Here is a 22,583-nt window from a genome sequence, read left to right on the forward strand (position 1 = left end):
AACAGCACCACACTTCTTCCTTCCTTGTTATGCTCAATCAGTATCCCGGTCCACGACAACTGCACCTGCGGCGACGGCCGTTGCCATAACAACCGCTGTCGTCGCAGCTACGGCAAAATCTGCTGTGCGTTGTCAGCTGTTACGGTTCAGACGTACCATTTTTGAGCCGTTATAACCTGCATGTGGTGGTCCTGTGGGCTTTCTGTGGCACCTCTACGGGGGCCACAGGAAGTCTGCCCATTTGTGCTGATGGATCACATCAGTGCTAATGAACGTCTGTGATTAGCACAGCGGACGGCGACGTCCAGTCACCGAGGAGCACATTGGTTGGAAGTTTGAGCTGGTGCATCCCAATAGACCATGTGATACCCCTTTTCTCGAAGCCAAAGTGCGCTTCGAGAAGCCAGTCATTGTGGCAAAAGCCATAGGGGAAAGTATAACGTTTCATTAAATTATCTGGATAATGGCCTTATGTTTTCATGTATTTCCCATAAAAAGAACGTTTCAAGCCTTCACAGCATTGTTGATGCAATCATTTTTACAAGTTAGTAGGCTGAAAACATTGTAGAACGCACACGTTGGAAAAAAACAACGCAAATAAATTGTATTACTTTCATAGTTGTGAGCAACGAGCCGCCACTAAGTGTTTTCTCGCAGGAGTGGCTACTTCAAATACAAATCTAAACTTTTCAAAGGATTTGGGAAAAACTGGCATTGACGATCAGGTAGTACGCATCTGATCCAATAATAGATGAAAAGTACGAAAAGACGGTATGCTTCTTTTAAAATGTCACCACGCCCCAAAGGTTCGACTCTATTTTCTTAGAACGGAAAGGAAATGCATTTTAATACGCATTCCCGATCGTACTCCAGAGGCAAAAAAAAACTGAAAAGTTGCCACTTAAGGAACTTTACTTCAGCTTACGATGCCGTAACACCACGCTTGTCCAAGAGGAAGCGGAGGCTTGTTGGGACACTTTTCCATGCGCTTTTTCCACTGCGATTGCATAATCAATAATCAGCTTCCCAAAGAACAAAGCTTTAGTTGTATAAGATCGTATATGTTTGACGTAGGATCGTATAATCCAGCTCCCTTTCCCAAAAGTATACAACTTACAACTACGAACTACTTCACTTAAAAAAGGCACAATAAATGTGCCATGCACTGAAAATGCGCAAACAATCTTGCCTGAGTTTCTCGAGACTAAGCACCAAGGTACGACGGCGCATATATTTGGTAAAACCTCAGCGAAGTTAAAAGTGTAATCAACGCAGACGTTGATGTTTTAGATTATGCCGCTGACCATAGCACTGCTAGTTATTGAAGCACAAACTGTTGAAGTGGCAAGCCCAAACAGCATGCAGCTGCTGCAAAAGACTCAATATTATATATGACCCAAGGATGAGCAAGAAATAGTGACCAATTCGGCCATTCAGACAACTAGTCTCGGTTGGGGCATGCCAGGACCAATAGATGTGGCAAACTGCCTAATCAAGCAGTTCCCTTGCAACATGTGAAATTAGATCTCACCCCAGAGGAATTTAGGTAGTGTGATGTCTTCGTCCAGCGGTTTAGCTCAGCTCGGTCAGAGAGAGACGTGTAGCGACGTAGCGATCTGCATTGGGCCGACTCCAGTGGCGTCCTGCCCCAGGCAGGCACGACATAACGTTACGTTCGGGTGAACTACCACTCATAAGTCAGCTTGCATACACGCACCTATCACGCGTCCCGTACGGTCCGCCGCGGGACGGCGGTCAGCGCCCGCGGCGGTAGGTTCCACCGGCCGCATTCCACCGCGCGGCAGAGGCCGCGCGGCGACACGGCAGGGACCGCGTGCTGTGCCGCCGGGCCGGCTGCGCGTGCTCACAACAGTAGCTCTTACAGCACAGGTCGCATTTTGTTCTGCATTAATGCAAGTTTCATAACAAAACGTTTTCAAAGGAATATATGGCAGTGTCGCTACCTGCATGAGTTATAGCAGTGTCGTTACCTTCCTACCCTTGCTGGATCTCTTGGATCCCGAAGGAGCCTGCAAGGGTCCATGACCGACGGGCGCAGATTATTTAAACATAAAACGCGAAAAATTGTGGAATCCTTGTGTCTGCTAGCTACGAGTCCGCCCAAGGCGAAAATAAAAGTCCCTTGAGCAGGAGACACGTTCTTCGCTGATTGAGAGAATGGTGGTTGGGGGAGGTTGTACGGCACATTACGCTGTTCAGGGGCCCAACGCTGCTGCCAAAGACCCTCTATATGCACTTGCCAGGGCACTTCGATCGCTAAGGAGTCTTCCATGTTGCCCCTGATTTCCTGGCATTTGCTCGGGGGCGTCTGAGCTGTTGTTAGGGGCCTATATGGTAACCTGCGGGGCACTCCTGTTCTCCCCATCCCCGTCTTGACTCTTCCCGCGATGCCAGAGGGACTTTCCTTTGTTGCCAAAAGCCACCTATGCTATTGCGAGCGTCTGCATTTCCGTCACTCATCGTGTTTCGCTTTACGCGCATACGAACCTGACCAAATTAATTCACGCACGCAAGTACAAGATCTAAGCGCTGAGGACTTCCCCGAGCGTCTTAGCCGCATATGAAAGCAGTTTCATATGTTCCATTATACGTGTATGCCCATTTGCCTAAGATGTCTTTAGGCACTAAGGCATCTAAGGTATCTTCGTCGTTAAATTTGCTACACCTATAATGCATGTGCGTCATGCTCCTAGCACACTTTAAATGCGAACAGATTTCGCACTCCTTTATAGTGGAAGCAAAGCTCTGCTTTATTCCATAGCCAACAGGTGATATATACGCATAATTGCCCTCGCAGGTACGTCTTTTACTGGGACGCACGCAGATTGGCAGTGGTGTAAATCAACGCGCGCCAATAAAACGCATTCCAGACCGTTTTGATTGAAATGCAGTGTTTGTGCCATTTAAAACACAAGCACCTCTTTTGCCCGTTTGATGATTTGAGGTTCGTGATATGCGTTGAGAACGCACCCATGATCGACGCAAGGCGTCTCCACTTGTGCCGATGCGCAGCCCACGGGACCCGGCGCTGTTGCGAAAGCTTGACTTTTAGTTTCGTGTTGTTTTGAAGCGCTTTGTTAGCAGGTTTCCGTGGTGAAGGCTACCTTTTTGCTGCCATTTCATAAGTAGTTTAAGACATGATCCTTGATATGCAACACGTAAAGTATGAATATGCGTTGGGAAACTACTAGTCAACGCCCTTTAAATGCTTTTCGCAATTCTTTTATAATTTTGTTCTGTGTTATGATGAAACTGCTTCCATGCACATGTACATTACATTTATCAGGTTTCCGTCCGTCACGGTAGATGAATTTGTTGTCAAATATGGCATTACAACAACGCATCACGAGACTACTGGGGCTATAAATTCATTTCTTTAACTGAGATATGTGATCAAATGTCACAGGCGTGTTCGAGACTATTGACGTTTTGCGCGGCCAGGTTTGTCCAAGAAAGAGATGAGAGCAGACAACATCGGTCAATCTGTTTTGGAACGCATGGTAAAGGCCACCCTACTTTTGAATCTGTTTGCCCAATTTTATAGGTTCACAGCTTTGATCCCACTACCATACTGAACACCTAAATCAGCCGTTAACAGTTCTCTGTCTGCTGCGTAGTTATGCACTCCAAGAAAATGAACTGTCCAAAGTTACCGTCTATAAATGCGTCATTGGCCCTGCCTTGACCAGTCACCTTTTGCGTTAGCTCTGTATGAACGTTCAAAAAGACGTATAAGCCCGCGCCAGCCTGGTTAGGTGAAGGTTAGGAGAAACAACGACAGAGCCCGAAGTTTCTTAAACAGCTGGAACTGTTGCAGTTCAAACAATCAAACTTTCAGAGCTTGTTATGAGGTTTTGTGCACTACAAAATGCGGTCTTCAACGTCAGGTGAGGTCGCAAAACAAATGAGGTAGGCGAAGGCCTGCGCGGGGGCTTTGGTATGCAGAAATTCGCAGCGCTTATTCCTGGTTTGGGTTGGTTTGCACACTAGTGTAAGGTTCCAGTCAGATTCAGCTATGCTAAGCGAGGTCATACTAGGCCATGAAGAGCGATTATGCAGTCTCTATCAAGACGTGTCACACTTCAGTGATTAGTGGCACCAGTCTGTCGCACATAGGTCGGTACAACTGCCACGTTTCCAAACCAGGTACCTCTACAGGCCAAGCATAACTGGACAGAATGCAAATCATATCCAACGCGAGTTGCGCTGACTTGGAGCAAAAACCACCGTATTTTACAAAAGCAAAATAGCGGAAAATGTAAAAACCAATGAATCTAGTCGCATCAGGCGGCTCCAAAATGGTCTGTCAGTTAAATATGCTATGAAATTCGCGGGCAACTATGAGACTGACCCATGCATACATGGGAATTGGGGTTGGAGAGCGATCAACATCTTGGAGCCATCTGAGACACTTTCAAAGGCTTTAAATGAAGTGATGCGATTTTCTTGGCGGACCTGGAAACCAATAAAACTCGTCTCCGTACGGAAATTCTCAGCTGCTTCTCGCGCAGTGCATACATATGCTGGACCGGCAAACAACGTACGCCAACGCTTGTGCATGAGTTGCTCGTTTATAATTAGAAGCTCGATTGTTCCATTCTGGTTTTGAATTGTTCAATTTCGTTCATTACCTGGTCTGACTGTACCGATCAAGTGCCAATACAAGGTCATAGTATAACGTCAGTAGGACAAGTTCTATAGATCTCGATCGCAGGTCTTCTTTTTCAATAAAGTAAACCTCAAGACGTTTTTGGCGCGTCTCCTAGCCATAACTGGAGTTAAAACACCTGTGGATGGTCACATATTCCAATACGAGCCCGTGTCATTGCGCGATGCCCTGCATCAAATATGGATGGTTTTACTAACATTTTGGAGGATCATCGCCCTGACTGTCACAGCGCATTCGGGACTTGAGGTCCAGCAATGCATTACTTTAAACCGATGGCACGTGTAAACGAACGGCCATCTCTATGCAGGTGAAGTATTTGATTGTGCGACCAATACGAACGCGAGAACGATTGTATTCAATGTTACGCGAGGCACTACAATTTTCCTGACCGGATGGGCCGGAAAGACAGATGCAATCTGATTTCGCACGAATCGGCAATAGCATTGCCTGTATCAATTTGAGCATATTCGTGGGCTTGGAAATGAAAATTTCCAAAAAATGTTAATGTGAGTGTTCCACATTTGTATCGGGTTTCGGACTGAACTTGAAAAAACTTGAAGATTATTCGGCGCAATTCACAGCCCTGCCCTTCCCAAGACCTAAACCGCTCTAGTTCCTGAGCTACACACCCACGAAATTGTGTAAAAAAAATTTCGCGATGACTATTCCAAGGTCACTCAGGCATCCATGACGCCATGATTACACGTCATTCAAATCCTGCTATTTCAATGGTCGTGCGGCGATCAAGGCCAAGGAAAACACAATTGTCACGTCGTTCATATCTGGCGTTCGTGAAGACGGTTTCCAGATGTAACGACCGACAATTCACTCTCGATTAATTGTTGTGCACGGTACGATAACGTATGCAAACAAGGACGAATTGATGAACATATTCATTAAACAAAGAAACGATGTTGCCTGGAATGACCTTTTTGTCTTAAAGGTATACCCATAATAATAAGTGAGCTTATTTTATGGTATATAATGTTTGCTGTAATATCTTCAGGTGTGAAACATTTCCTTTAAGCGTGCAAATGCCAGTTTTGGACCACTCTCTCTATGCACCGCCATGGTCACACCTGGCATTAAGGTATTTGCAATATTGGGTTGATGTAGCTACGTCCTCGAATTTGTAGCATTAAGGTTACACCCGTGTAGACCATCAAATGCAGGTTAAAAATGACACCCGGGATTTTGCAAGTCATTCTGACAGAAAACTAGTGTCTCTCAAGCTTATACAGGCGGGTTTTAAGCAGAGGCACCGGGAGTAATCCTATGAAGTTTTGGTGATTTCAGTTCAGACAATACCCATAGCAAGAACATAAAATTTTCAGATTGCACTTCGTGGCTCAATGGGCATGCCATCGTATAATGTATGAAATTCAGCGACAAGAAGTGTTTCAGACCTAACAATAACTAGACCCGTGGCAACCGATAAAAAATGCTCCCAGTTCCTTCACGTTCATTGCTCGACCCTGCACTGGTTTTGCACAGTTCACCGCAGTCACTTTGATAAAAAACATCGCACTTCACCTATCACCATGTCTTAAAGGGAATGTCTCACACTTGAAGATATTGAACCAATTATCAGATATGATGAAATAAGCTCACTTGTAAGAATTGGTGTACCTCTAAAAGGGCAATACTGCTCTATGGATGCCTAGACGATCTTCAAATAGCCTCCCCGACATGGTCTGTCCATATTCGCAGGCGTGTGGCTCAGAAACTGTAGGTGTCTAGGTCTTAAGAAGGGCAGGGCTGTGAACTGCCCCGAAAGATCTTAAGATCGCCATTTCAGTTCAAAACCCATGGTAACATAGAACACTCTCGTTAATGTCATCGCTGATGCCCAATTAAACATTAACACTTGAGTTGCAGTAGTTAAAACAAATCCAGGGTAGTTGCCAGCGTGCCCCTCCCCGCCCTTACGGCTCTTAGTGCGGTCGCGGCAATTCATGCGTGCAGCGGATTGGGTTCATCTGAATTTAGACTTCCGGGTTCATTCCTGAGTATTCCGGAGATGACGGTCTTAAAATCTATCAAAAGCACATTGCGGTATCTCTAGCCGTTTGAAGGTTTTCTCTGGAGGTGATGTTATGCAGCGAATCCCTGGCACACGTATGCAGCATGAGAAGCGACTCCCTGGGGACTGCCATAAATCCAGCCGCAGTTACGTGCCTGGATTTCCGGCTCTTCTCACAAGCCGCGATTTACTGGAAAGCCCAGATGTGTGTACACACAACAGAATATACTATACCGCCTCCGTTGTATGTTACACTGGCAATCAAGTATCAAAGTAATGGCGAAAGCTAAATATGACTCAATATAAGCCATATACGTGTTACACGAGATCAGTCCTGGATGTCTTGAGAACTCGAAGTCTGCGGGCCAAGTGAAAAAGACACGCCCACTTTGCGGATGTTAAAATAGAGGCTCATGAGTGGACAAGTATTCCCTACTAGTCTTGTTACATTGTTTTAATTCAATGAGCTGTGGTACCATGTTCAGTGCATCGCGCTTAATCATTGTGTGTGCCGGGGGCTCTGTCCACATGGCACGAAATGGTGAGATGAGGCCATCGCTGGAGCCAACATTGTCGTTCAGTTAAAGATTTTGATAACACCTCTATATAAAATTATGGGCTGGTGAAGAGAACGCATGTCATGTGCTTGAGTCACATCCGTTACACGTCCATTGCATGTGTATTTACAGCTGTCAAAAGATCGCAATGTGCTTGTCTCATTTTTCGAGGATCGGCCAACAAACCAGTTTTTAAAGCATATGCGCGAAACCTGTGGCGTGTGTCCCTGATTAATACATAATTTCCCCTTTTGCCAGTTGCTCGCTCTTCACGCCACAAACCTTGGGAAAACATTGGCTTAACAGCGGTGACACCCATGTGTGACGGTTTTTCACGCTTGCGACCCCGTTTGACGTACGGAGGTCTACACTCACGTTCACTTTACGTAGTCGTTCCGTCCGATCGACATGAGACACGGACAAACTGTGCCTGGTGGCACGATCCGTCAGCAAGTCACGTGAAACGACGATAGGGTGGCTGATGGGGTGGTGGTGATTTATGTTTTTTTCTGGTTTTAGGTGGTTTACACTAAAAAATAACACAGTTCGCTCTGCACAGTTGCTCTTTTTATCCTTTTTTATGTTCTGCCCTCACAGCGCCCTTAACTCCCGTCCTGGTTCGCCGTTTTCATAACGTGGGCTGATAAGAGCGGGTGTGAGGGGTGGGAGGGGGTGGGGGGGGGGGGCGTCGATGCAGTTTATGGCGTTTCCAAAGTAATGAAGATAGAGCTTAGCGGAAAACACCAATGGATTGGTCTCAATGAAAGCTCACGATTGGCACTGTTTTTTTATTTTTACTATTGACAGGTCAATAACTGACCCATTAGGCCAGATAAGATTTCAAATTTTCTACAAAATCGCGCAGCAATGATAAATGACTCCGTTAAAGAGAACGGTACACATTTGAAAATATCGAAGCAGGCACAAGCTGTGATGAAAGAAGCTCACTTGTAACTGTTGACATACTTCGAGGTGTTTACAGTTGAGCAGTTATTAGGTCAAATAAAATTAAGTGTTATAGTTGTTGAGAAGTTACAAACACTGCTTAAGACAACACAATTTCTCTACTTAGTAAATATCCACCTCAATACGTCATTGCTTCATTGCATCATCGCACCATACACAGCATTGATGGGAGCTATGGATGGCCGATATACCTGGAAATCGTGTTCTCGAATGCCAGATATGAACAACTCGACAATCATATCTTTCTTGGCGTTGGTTGCCGCTTGGACAATGGAATTACAGGGTCTGAATGACGGTACCATGGCGTCATGGATGCCTGGGTGCCCTTGCAATATTCTCTCCGAATAGGTCTGAACATCTCTGATTTAGCTCTTAAAAAGGACATGGCTGTGAACGGTGCAGAATGGTCTTCAAGGCGGCTATTTCGGTCCAAACCACCGAACAAATATGAAACACTCCCTCTGATATAACAGTGTCCCCCCCCCCGCCGCGCACGTTCCGGCGGCGTGGTCGGCTGCCGCCCGCCGCCGGCGCCGGTCATAGACAGCCCTGTAGTGTTCCTCAAAAACCGCCGCTGTAGACAGCCCTGCAGTGTTCCTCAAAAACCGCCGCTGTAGACAGCCCTGCAGTGTTCCTCAAAAACCGCCGCTGCATCGAAACCAGACAAGGCTAGGGATACGTCGTCTGGTGTCAAGACACTTGCAGTAGATGCCCCATAGACTACAGAAAATTTGGGACTGATTGCACAACCTCGAAAACCATGGTGGGGTCCATCAACCCACATCAGGGCAATAGGATAGAACCCGTCTCGATACTTTTATGTGGCCTTGTCCCTGACTTTCGACCCCAAACTACTTCCCCGGACCTGATGGCACCTTGGAAAGCTTCAGCAGCTATTCAGAAGCCTCAAAGTTGCGGTTGTTGTCTTCCCGGCGCACAACAGCTGTAACACACGGAACCAATAATGCTTCACTCGAAAGTGTCTGAGATGTGCCCATTACGTTGCATTCGAGAAGTGTTTCCTATAAAAGTGACGAGTTGACCTGTTCGTGCTGCATTTAGCAATACGCATGTCTTTGGCAATGTTTTTATTTTGAGTCAAACTCAACGGTACCTGTTGAGTTTATTACGTAGGCTTTTCGCGATATGTCCTAAAGATATCCATTTCAGCGACTGGTTCTTCAGCATGATGTGTTCTTGTGCAGAAACTGACCGTACTTAGGCATGCCGGGAAATCGCGGGTACACGAAGACATCTACATCAGCGCTTTTGTTAAGTATAGCCATTAGCCTTGCGGAAAAGTCGAATATTTTATAATATATTGCAATGATTGTGCAATAGCTTTGTTCAGCCGGCGCCTCTTGGTTACTTGGTTTGATCGCTTTTGAGCATATGTTATGAAATCAGAGCCCAGACCTTATTTAGGAATGATGACCGGGTGCTGGGAAGGTGTCAATACCCATGTCATATGGCCCCAGCCGTGCAGAACCAGCGCACCAAAAGGCACTGACGGCGGCGCGTGGCCCGGTTGCAGGAGTGGAAGGACCATAAGTTCGTCTGGGAGCCCAGGGAGTACGGCGGCGTGACCGAGCTGTATGTGCCCGCCGAGCACATCTGGCTACCGGACATCGTGCTCTACAACAAGTGAGTCCTGCACGCGCGGGAGGCGTGGCGTCGGGGAGTCCGGCAGTCACCTGTCACGGCCAGGCGGCGGCCGTGGGAGGGTCTGCCGCGCGGGAGGCCGGGCGTCGGGGAGTCCGGCAGTCACCTGTCACGGCCAGGCGGCGGCAGTGGGAGGGTCTGCCCCGCGGGAGGCGTGGCGTCGGGGAGCCGGGCAGTCACCTGTCACGGCCAGGCGGCGGCCGTGGGAGGGTCTGCCGCGCGGGAGGCGGGGCGCCTGTGACAGGCCAGGGTAGCCAGAACTTGGCGGAGGAATGGCTGAGTCATTCTTATCCTGCGACTCTCCGCTGCGCCTTTATGCAAATGCACGGTGGTTATGTCCCTAAGGGGTCGTCTTTTCCTTTTTAAATTTAAGTGATCGTTATGCACAGGAAAATCTGTTTTCTGTTATCATTGGTTTCATTTACCTTGATGCAATACAGCCTCAACACATGCTGTATTATTCTTAGCACTCGAATTGTATTATCATATGGCAACAGGCTATATGCGCTCTTATAGCTCAAAGCTAGTTAATCTGTCCCGATCGGAAAGTTTCCTTGCAAAGCGCGGATAACATTTCCCGACGGTCGGTTTTCTTGCCGTCCCTATAAAATCATAGTCGGTGCCGTTGTTGCACTCAGTGGGTGGTGACCAAGCTAATGCACATGAGCCACATCGCCAAATACCAGCAAAATAAGCCACTTCAAAATATTTTTGCTCGCTTTGCGTGATCGCTTATCTGTCGGATAGATTCACGAAATGTCCAGCTTCAGATAACGCTAGTTCAGAAACGCTCTGTGGCGATATTTTGCATCGCTTGTCTCCATATCGTGCGTGAGAACACTTTTCTTTTAATAATGAAAGCAGAGCATTTAATTTTGATGATAAAGCACAGACTTTGTTTGGGGGGGAATATGACAAAGCGATGCAGACACTGGTTAAATATCTTCCCGAAGAGGGTGATATTCAGTTGGGCACTCAGGCTTTTGTGACATAGAATATGTTGCATTGCATGGAGCGCGATGATGACTGGCAGAAGCATGATATTTCTATGTCATTTTATGATGAGCAGTGGCGCCGGCAGAGGGGATGGTGGTGCACAGGTGGACTCCCCTCCTTAGGTCCCGAGGGCCTTTTTGGGCCTGTCGGGGCCGACAAGTAGGTGCCCAAGTTAGGGACGCGAAGGGCCCGAATGACTTGCGGACGCATTGAGGTGCCTCAGACCGGATCTGGCCTGGATCTGGCCCTCAAATGCCAGTCATTAGGCCCTTTATGCCGATCGGGGCCCTCTGAGTCGATCGGATTTCTATACCCGTCAGGCACCACCAGTATCGAACAGTCAGCTCCGTGTTGACTTAAGCTTAAGGGCCCCCTCCCCAAACACGGACAAGGCGGGCACCCGCGTTTTAGATTGTGACCCGCGATCGGGACCCTGAGGCACTGAGGAGCTACTTATGTCGGCCAGGAGACAAAGGTGACAAGCAGGCTGTCTTGTGTTGGCAAGAGGCTCCGAGTCAGTCGGGGGCAGTGTTCCAGGGTGCCCAAAGATGGTTGAGGTCACCAATACAAGACAGAACAGATCAACAGTTACAGAAACACTAAAAATGAAGACTCCACCTTTACTCCTTCAGCTCCACCACCAGATTTCAGCTCCATTTGAGGTGCTGAAACGATAATACGTTCCTTATCAATATAGAAATCGCATCATGGCGTTCGCCTGTTGGCAGTCACCCCGTACTTGCCGCGGGGACGACGCCACGTGGCCCATGAAAACTGCAACGCTGGGCGTCGGGGCTTTTTGTTTTTAATACTTGTGAGCGCGCATGTTTAAAACATATTACATCTTGTTTTCACACCTCCATTCCGAGTGAAGGTTCAACATTTCCAAACCAACGTGGGTTGGCCATGTTAATAGCATATTTTTGACCCCATTTTCATCTGGAATCTACGCTAACGGGTTGCTTAATATCTCTGTAGAACCCAAAACAAATCTGTCCAAGCATTTGAGTGCTATAATTTGGCAAAAGTGCACCCAAGATCAATCGAGGCCAAAAAGTTCAGTGGTAAAATAAACAATTCGGTTGGTTTAACTCATGCAGTCACTTAACGTCTGGCTCGCCCAGCTTCTACTTAAAAACACGAACACAATTGGATCGTCCAGTGGCTTCTGGCTTCCGGTCCAATAAAGAAGGTAGAAATAGAGATGTAATGAAAAAAATTGTGTCCACTCGAAATCAAGTGATCGATATCCGCTGATTTTTTTCTGTTTTTGTTCACCATCAGGAGGCCTTTGCCGACCCTGTACCCCCGCCCCCTACGAAGACTCTGACCGCGCTCCTGGTGATAAGAAGCAGAGGACAAAAGCCAGGTGTAAGCGCTTGTATGCTTTTTTTTAATGATGCCGTTACCGTTTCTGCAGACTGAGCAAATCACTTCCATGCGTTCATTCAGCCACAATATTAGTTTCATTGAATCAGAGCACTTGCTGATTGTTTTGAGATGTCAAATTTTCTTGAAATCATAGGCGCAGAAACGTCCTCAAAAATGGAGAGGCCATGCTACTCCTTTACTTAGCTTGAGCTTATAAGTGTTAACAGCGTTCGCTCATCCAATGCCCGTCCAACGCCCTTAACAATGCGTTTGTACTATTCCGGTCGTGCGGGAGATGGTCATGCAAAGGGATGTACTGCTGGGATGTGAGTGATAACGGCTGGAGAGAGCTACCGACCTCACCTTCCATGAATGCGCTTGCCCAAAACCCACTGTCCCCAACCAGGGAAACAACGATGACGGCTAGAACGATCACAGGCAGCTGGAGCCGTTGGGAGGCGCTGCCCAGCCTGGTCAAGCCCGGGTCCTGCAAGGCGTGCAAAACAGATGGTGGTGTACCTTTGGCCAGATCGCGCCAGACAGCCTGAACGACAGCCGAATGGATCGGCCCGCCTTTCTCCCCATTTGGCCAAATCACAGCAAATCTCACTGTCACCAGCAAATAGGCATTGCTGACATCAATGGACATGCATGAAAACAATAAGGATCCCTTCATTAGTTACGTTCAACAAACGCAAAGGGATGTGCTATTGGTAGCTAAACATATCTTGTACTTGTCTTTCGTTTGTAAATGTTAACTCAAACTGGAAGACACACCAGAAACAATGAAAACAGGCAGAGCTTTGAATTCCTCCGACGTTAACAGCGATGCAAACATTCGAGGCGGAGATAACTGTCAACGCGTCGGTGATCTCCATGTAATCATGTGCAGATCACAACGTGTCACGCCCTTTCAAAATTCATTCCCGGCAACTGAAAGAAGTGTTCCAAATGTGTATGGGGTTTTGAAATGAACTAGCCATCTTGAAGATCATTCGGCGCGTTCATAGCCCTGCCTTTCTAAAAGGAAGTATACCTACTTGTTTGTTCTTTTCACTTTTTGTTAAATCAGACGCGTACAGTTTTGTCAGTAATACCTCGAAATCTTTCTGAATAGCTTGGATATTTCCATCTGCAGTAGCTGATCCTGCTGGAAAAATCTCATTAGACTCCCGTCCACCACTACGAAAGAAATGCATTTCATTTGTCTTGCTTTTTCCAACGCGTGTGTCCTGTAAATGCTTGCAACCCACTCATGTGTCAAAATGTCTGTGTAATAGGAGCAACGACAACTTGAAACGCTTTGTTCAGACAGAAATGTATGCGATCACAAATATATTATCCCGCAAATTCAACGAAACGTTATATTATGGCTTTGGTTTCTTCCCCTAGGCGTTATGGCGTTTACCACAGTGGCTCTCTTCGATGGCACACTTTTGTCTTAAGAAGGTGAGCATCACGTGATCCATGTGGCGCACTGGTTCAAACTTTAACCAATGCACTTCTCGGTCAAGGTAACAGACGCCGGGTAGAACGAAGTTCAGTTTAAAAAGCAGCAGCATGAGATTAGAAATGAACTAGATTTACGATGTAACCTAAATTTCTAGCTCATACTAAATTTTTGGTAGCCGGTAACTGAGGGTAGTAGGTGCCACAATAGTGGAGGCATTTGCAATTTAAAAGAATGTTGCTCCCAGACTTTTTTGAAAGAAACTGTCAAGGAGCTGTGCACTACACAACATTTGTAATATGCATTAGTTGGCGGCAAACAGCTTACCATGTCTTAAAGGTAAAATGCAAAAAAGTTCTAGAACGTACCGACTTGGAACGTACAACCTTGCCATTATGAACCAGACACACCACCGATTGATGTACTGAAACCAGGCTGTTTACCGCGAAAGTCGGAAAATTCACGGCGTACCGTGCACGAAAACTTTGACTCGATACGTTGTGGGAGCTTGGCTTTTCCTGGACAAAAATGGGCTATGGATCGGCTCAAGACAATTCAACAATGCTTCGTTTGTTGCTGGGCTCGTTAAAAATGACCAGATAGAATTCGATTCACAACTCTGTGAAAAGCAGGCCTTTAACGCGTGAGCCCTATGTGCTAGGAGAAATAAGAACGCCGTGGAACGTGTTTGCTATCAACGTACTTCGGTGGGGCTGCTTCTCGGGAACAAGCCCTAGCCCGCTGGGCAAATCACAAACGTTATTTTATTCGTACCAGCAGAGTTTCACACGGCAACTGTCATGACGACAGCGGTCGCGAATGCAGGGAAGAAATGAAGTGCTGTTACAAAGCGTTGAGAACGTTATTTGGACTCGAAAATAAGTAAAATTGATAGCCTTATTACATATCAACGGTGCTGCAATGACCCAGTGTCATTATTAGACGTAACTAGTCATGGGGCTTTACTAGGGTACGTTTTTGAAACATGCCCCAAAGGTGGGAGACTCCCTTTCAGACCTAAACTCCTCTAGCTCCTGAGCTACACACCCGCGAATACGTGCAGACTATTTCGGAAAATTATTTTAAGGTCGTCCAGGCATCCAAGACGTCATAATAACGACATTCAGATTTTGCCACTCCATTAGCCATGCAGCGATCAATGCGAAGAAAAATATACTAGTCCAGTCGTTCATATCTGGCGTTCGTGGGCACGAATGTCAGATAGAACGGCTGTCAATTGCCTCTCAATGAACGTCGTGCAAAGCACGGTAACGTAATCAAATAATGGCGTATTGAGAGGCACATTTACTTAACGGGGAAATTGTGTCATCTATAGCAGTCTTGCCCGCTTAAAAGCATATCAGTAGGTAAAAGTAAGCTTGTTCCGTCACATCTGATGTTGGCTCGGATATATAGAAACGTGGAACATTCCCTTAAAGCTGTCCAGTGCAGTGTACAAAATCGATCGGGAGATTGCCGGTGTAAATGACTTAAAAAGCATGCCTCGAAGATTTTTGCTTCGGTGCTATCAACTCGGCCTGTTCGTTCGGTGCCCCATGCTCATGTTTCACATGTTCGGGAGACACATCTTATCCTCATTAAATCTGCGCAACTTTCCCTTTGAGACCTTCCTTGGCAAACTCTTGCTTTTCGGCGAACATTCCACTTGCTCATCTACAGGACATAACTCCCTGGAGATCCGCCTGACACGAAACGCGGCAGGACTTTTCACGCGAACCCCGCCCCGTTTCCGCGGCGGTCGCAGCCGCTGGAACTCGCGGGCACACTTTCTCCGGCGCGAACTTCAGCTCGCGCCTCGCTCAGAAATGATCCACCGAAGGACCGTCCGCCGCTCCAGAGCACAGTCTCGTCTCCTGACCTTTTTAGCTGACAGAGACGTCAAACTCCGCGCGCACAGCGGCCGCCCAGCGCCCCCTGGCGCTCTGACTCGAGCGGCGCCGACTGCAGGCCGACCCAGGCTCGAGCCCCAGCTCTCACCGCCGGATGACGTCATTGTTTACCCCGGTCGGCGGCTGGGCGCGGCTCGAACCGATCACTCCGCGTCGGCCTCCCGCCGCTGCGGCGATCTATACGGGCCGGGCGCGAGGCAACCGAGGCCGATCGAGAGCAGTGTGCGATGCTCTAATTAGCGGCAGCCCCCATCCCGCCCCCGCCGGCACGCGGACTGTGCGCGGCCGGCGTGGTTACGCTGGTGACCAGCTCGAGCGCGGATGGGTCTCAGCGGAGCGAACAGGGATGAAGGCGCTCCGTTTCGGTGTTTGGGTGGGAGAGATGGCCAGTGAAGGCGGACTGCGGTTAGTTGAAATTGATGCGTTTGGCTGCTTTTTGTATACAACCATTATCCACGCTTCTTAGACATGCTGACAAAGCATAAGTACGCGAAAAGGCATTTTTGGAACTGGCCCAAAGATCACAGACTTGCCTCGATGTCTTAGTCTAAATAAAAGGTTTAAGTAGCAGTCACCACAAACGTGGAAAGAGCAGCTTACAAAATCGCCGTAAGGTGGTTACCCTACATGTCTGCAGTCACTCGCATGGGGACCATGACAGCCTATTCACATTACTACGCAATATTGAATTTTGCAGAGCGGAGGTAGAACTATCTGTGCGATGTCTGTGCGACGCAACTATCGTCCCTGCTGGACGATAGTTGCGAGGATGTGTTACCTCCACCAACCACACCTCCAGCAAAAACGTCCGCCTTACAACCATCCTAAAGTCTCCGTGTCAGAGCCAAACAGCTCCATGCAGGCTTTACGGCGTGCCGAGCCGGACACGATGCGTCGTGGTCCCCAGCGCATATGGACCAGCGCGGTATGCCGTACGCGAAATCGCCGACGTCAGGCTGGTGGACTGCTCTCGGGTATTTCAATCGCCGCAGAGAACATATAACGCATGCAGCCTGCGCCGGTCACAGGTCGCATGTGCTCAGCCTGTGACAGACGCAGGCTACATTTTTATTGGTAGTGTATTTCTTTGTTTTTTTCCGTCTTCCTAAAGGTTTAAAGGCTGCGATCGCTTGGAACGTCGAATGATAGAACTTTTGTCCAAAATGTCAGTCCGCAGCCCGACCCGCCCCGGCCAGCTGGAAATCCAGCTCGCAAAAGCCCCTGTGCTACAATGCTGTCCGGCATTAACCCGTAAATACTAAGTTCATGACAATCCAAATTGTGTAATTTTTCCATAATTTTAGACTTATACATGAAGTGTACATAAATCATTGCCATGTAATGCACAAAATTGCTTGGCTAATACCAGTTTTGTGGATAGGCAGCAGTGACCAAAGTGCCCAGACTATGGAATTTCCATGATACCAAAATGGGTCTTAAGTAATGTGGTTCCGAGTATAAATAAGAAGCAAGAGGGTGGAATTTCAAATATTTTGGCAAAAAAAGATAACAGAGATTTTATTCCTATACCTAATCTCATAAATGTGATAAGTACTATGATAGATTCTAGTTCTAACATACCACGCATCGACTGATGGCATTTCACTGGCACAGTATAGAAATGTTGGAGATGTAAGTTATGGGAAGTATCGGCAGCTATTTACACTGTGCGCGAGAACAAACGCCATCCGAACGCGTCACAAACCGTAATGGCACTCGCATGGAAGAACCAAATGCAGCATTTTATGTGATGTTTGCTGTCCTTCAGTGGATACATTATGCAACAGTACGTGATAAATACCTCGTGGCAGCTTCGAAATTATTCACATTTCTTCTTATCACTTTCCATATTTCATTCCACGACGCTCATCACCACGCCGTGTGTGACATTGCGTGCAAGCAAAGGTAGCAGTGCTATTGCGTCGAAGAATCTCGGCCACTCGTATGGTATCATTCACATTCAGCACTGCCACAAAAATATATTTTTATCAGCCTCATCCTGGCCCACACCGTTTCGTCACTGGCTGAAATAAACCCAACTCCCTCCGGCAGAAGCTAACGGGCGTGGCGGCGGCTGGGTGCTTGATGAACGTCTCTGTTTGATTAACTGGATCACCTGATGCTCGACTAACGCTGCGTCTCGGAGCTTGATTGCCGGCTATAAAACTAATGACGGCTCTCGACGGCAGTTCTGTGCCACGCCGCACACGGGATGTAGTTATGTTAGTTATACGGCATCCGGTATGCTCGTCTAGCTCTCATTTTTCGGTATGACCTGAGGTTACAATGGGTTGTTAGCTCAGCGGTAAACGCCGGCGGACTCATGCTGATGACAGTAAGAAGCAGATACTTGCGTCTGCCACTGACTCACAACCTGTTCGGAAGGAAGAACGTAAGTCCGGCAGCGGCACCCTTGCCCTCTCTCTTATATCCTCTCACTCTCACCTGACCACCCTCTTATCTATTTCTTCTCCTCTCCTCTCCCGTGCGACCTACTCACCCTCTATCTATTATCTCACCCTCGCATCAAATACTCGGTGTTGCTCAACGAAAATAACGGATTGCATGCGCGTTTTGCTGGCCAGAGCTGATTTTGCGGCCAGACGCGTAGGCGCTTATTAAGGAGCCATGTGGTGCGCTTCAAACTGGAGATGCTGATATACTCTTCAGCTGTGGTGTGTGCTTGGTGCTGCGACTGAGGAACCATATCCTTCGTCGTTTTTCATTTGCACCAGAAATGTTTTAAAACAGCTTTCATTGCAATCTGTGAGATGCTCTGGTCGCGTTCATCTTGGGAAGGAACACACCACAGCGCCGATATTTGAGGATGACCAGTCGCCGACTCCAGTGTCAAACGCCGCCCGCCTGGAGCTGACAGTGCTGCCTTGCCGCGATACAACAGCATATGCCCCCGCTGCGTTTGCCACGTGTTCAATACCACTGACGGCGAGCCAGTATTGACGAGAGTTCAGTTGGGCCGGGGCCGCTCAGCGGGATTTAGGCCGAGCTCGCTTCATGGAGCTGGGCATCCCGCGGGTCCCCCGAGCTGCCAGACACGTTTGATATGGATGGGCTGGCCTGATTCCCGGGATTTAAGTCCTGTTCACTGCACGAGGCACGCCTCTGCTGCAGTGGTTACAATGGCGGAGTGTGTTGTCGCATGAAACATTGCGCACCTCCACAGGACTCACCTTTCCCGCAGTGCTTCGATATTGTTATCAATCTTGTATCCGAACAATAGGGCGGCTGGCGAGCTACAATGAACGACACCTGTGTTTTCAAAGATGGTGTTAGTGATCTGGAAAATAACAAGCTTGGACTCATATCTGCGAGGAAATTGGCAGCGGAGAAGACACAGATAGCATCAACAAACACCATTACTGCTTAATTCCAGGGCTGTCATTCAATATGAACTGGGAAAATCTTACCTTACCATTCGACTACTTCCAGGTCGTGTGGCAAATGCGTGAATGACCAGTGCAAATCGTCCGTATTTCATTGTTTTCTGGTCAGATTTTGACGTTCGTGTCAGTGTAGGTTCCCTAAATTAGAGCTCAACAGGTACCCATTGATGAGATTGTCTCCTAAGCTAACGCGAGCATGCGCTATTTTGGGATGCTCTTGAAGTTGGTAAACCTCCCTGACATTTTACCATGCTTCTTCCTATTGAAAAAGGCTAAAGCTGTAGTTTGCCTGAGTGCTTATTGTAGTAGTTTGCGCATCGGGTCTTGTTCTCCGACTATGCTTCAAGCGGAGCGTGCTGCCTGCGTCCAAGACTCCCGGCCCAGTCTGCTCGGCCCCAGCCCAACGAACCGTCCGCTCTCTCGTGGTCTTGTTATGTCTGACCGCACTGCGGACACCGCTGCCTTGCTGCCGTGTGGCACGTCCCGTACAGGGCGGACGGCCAGCACTGGCCACCGAGGAGCACTACGTCAGGGCGTGGCTGCCCCGGGTCAGGCCGATGCCCTCTGACCCGTCGCCAGCTCGCCTTCCCGTACCTGTCGGGCCTAGCAATGCGCCTGCTCTGGGACTCGTACCCAGGCCTGCAGGATTACGATTTCAAACCTTTGGCCGAGAGCACGTGGCGTCGGCGTGTTTTCCCGGCTTTGTCTTAGTTGGCTCCAAGCGATTTTGCGGTTTTCTCAATGTTTCAGCGCAGTGAAAGTCTTGTTTGTAAAACACAGCATTAGTTTAAAAGGCAGCATTTTTTTACAAATTTTAATTTCCTTTTTTTACTAATTAATTCAAAAAAATTACACAAATTTAAAACACAGCATTATTTAAAATCTCAGTGGATTTTAATTGGTTGAGGTTATTACCCAACTAGGCAATTACCTGAAACGGTAATGCACGTTAAACTCTTGAGAGCTTTTGGACGATTAATGATATGATCAACAAAAGTATGTGCCCCCACATGGCAACACATACTTCTTATGGAGGCAATCTGTTCGCGATACGGTTCACGCTGTCATGTGAGTGAGCCACCCTCAAACCAAGATTAACACTGTAAACCAAATCTACAACTTAAGAGGTTGTTATCACGCTTGGCGATGTTTCGCGTAGTGCCCTCCGTTTATGGATACCAACTACTGGTTCGTCGAATAAACAAGCGACGCGCAAAGCGGCCAGACAAAAGCTGATAGAGATTACAAGCCTTGGCTAAACATATCATCATTTGACTGGGGCTTGCTGCCGAGATGCAATGGATATACTGGCGCGTGAGGGGGTAAAGGGGAAACCCTGCTTCCGGTGTCTCCAAAGTAAGGGATCTCCTTAATACTTGTGCTAAATTGGTGGTATCCTTATCGTTCTCCTTACATTTGTACATTTCTGGAAATCCTACCGGTGGCTTCCACCTATATGAATTTTGCGCTCGTTTTAAAGGGCTATTATACAGTTTACACATGATTTTTTTAAGTACGTACGAATATGCCCAGAATGGTATACCATAGTGACAAAGCGCCGCAGACGACCAATCTGTTCCGGACTCCTCGACAGACATCTGAAGGAAAATACGAATATTACACAGTATTTATTATAAGCCGAAGTCAGAGATCTTCACTCTTCGCAGGGCATACTTTGTTGCAACGCCACACAACACCGCAGCTTCCTTCTAAAAAGCCAAACACACAAAGATGGTCTAAGCTTAATCGTAGACCTCTCGTCAGTCACCTCCCGCCTAGTCAAAGAGCTTCCTCAGAGTTTGGGTCGCTTTTGCGGCGAGCTTGTCTCCCCCCCCCCCCCCCCATCCTCCTTCTATCCTCAGTCCGCACTTCTACAGGGTGGCGGCAAAGTGCCATGATATGTTCGTGGCCACCCATGTCACCACGTGGGATACATCATTCTCGCGGAGACCGATGACGGCATCTCCCACGTGCGGGCTCACCCCACCCGCCACTCCGTCCAAGACTGATTGTTCCACGCCTGCAAACGTTTCTCTCACGAGCAGGTTTTCTGCATAATCACTTCGCAGCAGCTCGATCAGTGGCTCATACAGTTATGCGCCTGTGAAAAGCAGCATCTGCGTCAGAAACACGCGCACGTCGTGAGCGTACCCACCCTCCGGAGATCAGAGGGTCCGCCTGACCTGACATACCGCAGATATGAGGGTACGGATGTGAACAACTTGTCTTTTATGCTAAAAATTTAGGTAAAACACCATGGCAAAGTTAAGGGTAATATCGCCTAGCCTGCACTCTCCGCGGGCTTATGGACATTTATGGACTGGTGGCCACAATGACGGAATTCAGGCATTCTAGATCACTTACTTGAGTCCACACGCCCACAATGCGGCTGAGAAGGCTAGCGGCTGTTTACAGGCTTTGCTAGCATTTCCAGAATCACATAATTTCAAGGTTCTCAAGCAATTTTGTTGACATTTTCATCTTTGGCGGCCTCGATGACCTCCGTACCTTATTAGCCCGGCTGTGACTGTAATATTATTATGCCCTCCACCGCCCCCATCCCCCTTTCCTCAGAGCCACTTGACCAATTGCGTTATTGTTTATGGTTAAATATAGACCTTTCGAAGGGATGGATTTCTTGGATCACAGCTCACGATAAGATGTGTTTGTTATGTTGGACCTGATCATCACCACCTGATCACGCAATTCCGGGTCAACGACAAGATTTGGCGGTGTGAGTTTAACGGGCCGCAACGCTCGGCACGGCCCGTCCTTCTCTCTGACGTCACCTGATGTTTAGCGCGGCCGCTGCCACCGCCGGAATCTATGCCTGTCAAGTTATTGAAGCGAGCACCCGAAAGTGGACTCGATCACACCGTGCGGTGGGTGGGTGGATCGAGCCTTGGGAAGTAGAGTAGAGGGGAGCGGTTGTAGGGCTAGAAGCCAATGAGCTTGTGATGCAAATGCATAGTAATGTTAAGCTTTCCGAGTCATTTCATGATAATTTTTTTCTGTATAGCATAGCGATGTTAATGATAAGTAGAACTAATAACAACAAAGTGATTTAAAATGATTGTGAAGATGCCCGCCCGCAAGTCATGAAGACATCCCGGCGTTGAGGTCTCCATAAGCCAAGCGGCGCTGGCCTGGTGGCTGCCAGCGGCCAATGGGCTGACGAAAATGTAGCATATCTGAAAGATGAACGTTTGAACGCTTTAGCACTTTCAGCTGTACATTTAGAAGGCAGTCCGGGTGGTTATAGAACCTATGCGATTTGAAATGTTTCATACGAACGAAGACTAGGGCTGGAGGGCCACGGTATGTACAGCACCCCAAAGTGGTGCTGTAATCTGGTGAATGAACTGGAAAAGTAAAGGTACAGTCTTTATTTCCCGTGTTGCTATAACTGTTAATCCATTCAGAGGACAATTTCAATACATTAGTAATTTGAAATACACGCAGTCTAATTTTGTAATGGTACGAATCGATTTTGAAAGAGTTTCGGAAGCATTGTTTCATGGCGGTCGTTCTCCGGCGCCCGGTGCTTGCCGCCT

General features: G+C 47.8%; 1 protein-coding gene across 1 annotated transcript in view; it reads left to right on the top strand.

Moving 5' to 3' along the window:
- The window catches only part of LOC119100304 (uncharacterized), a gene marked incomplete at its 5' end in the record, with an annotated part of 121,517 nt that overhangs the window by 46,982 nt on the left and 51,952 nt on the right, over positions 1 to 22,583 (top strand). Inside the window, 1 exon segment of the mRNA XM_037223410.1 lies at positions 9,771 to 9,880. Coding sequence (XP_037079305.1) covers positions 9,771 to 9,880 — 110 coding nt within the window.

This window comes from Pollicipes pollicipes, unplaced genomic scaffold (assembly GCF_011947565.3).
Source record: "Pollicipes pollicipes isolate AB1234 unplaced genomic scaffold, Ppol_2.1 Scaffold_4881;HRSCAF=5763_pilon_pilon_pilon, whole genome shotgun sequence".
In the NCBI taxonomy this organism is placed as follows: domain Eukaryota; kingdom Metazoa; phylum Arthropoda; class Thecostraca; order Pollicipedomorpha; family Pollicipedidae; genus Pollicipes; species Pollicipes pollicipes.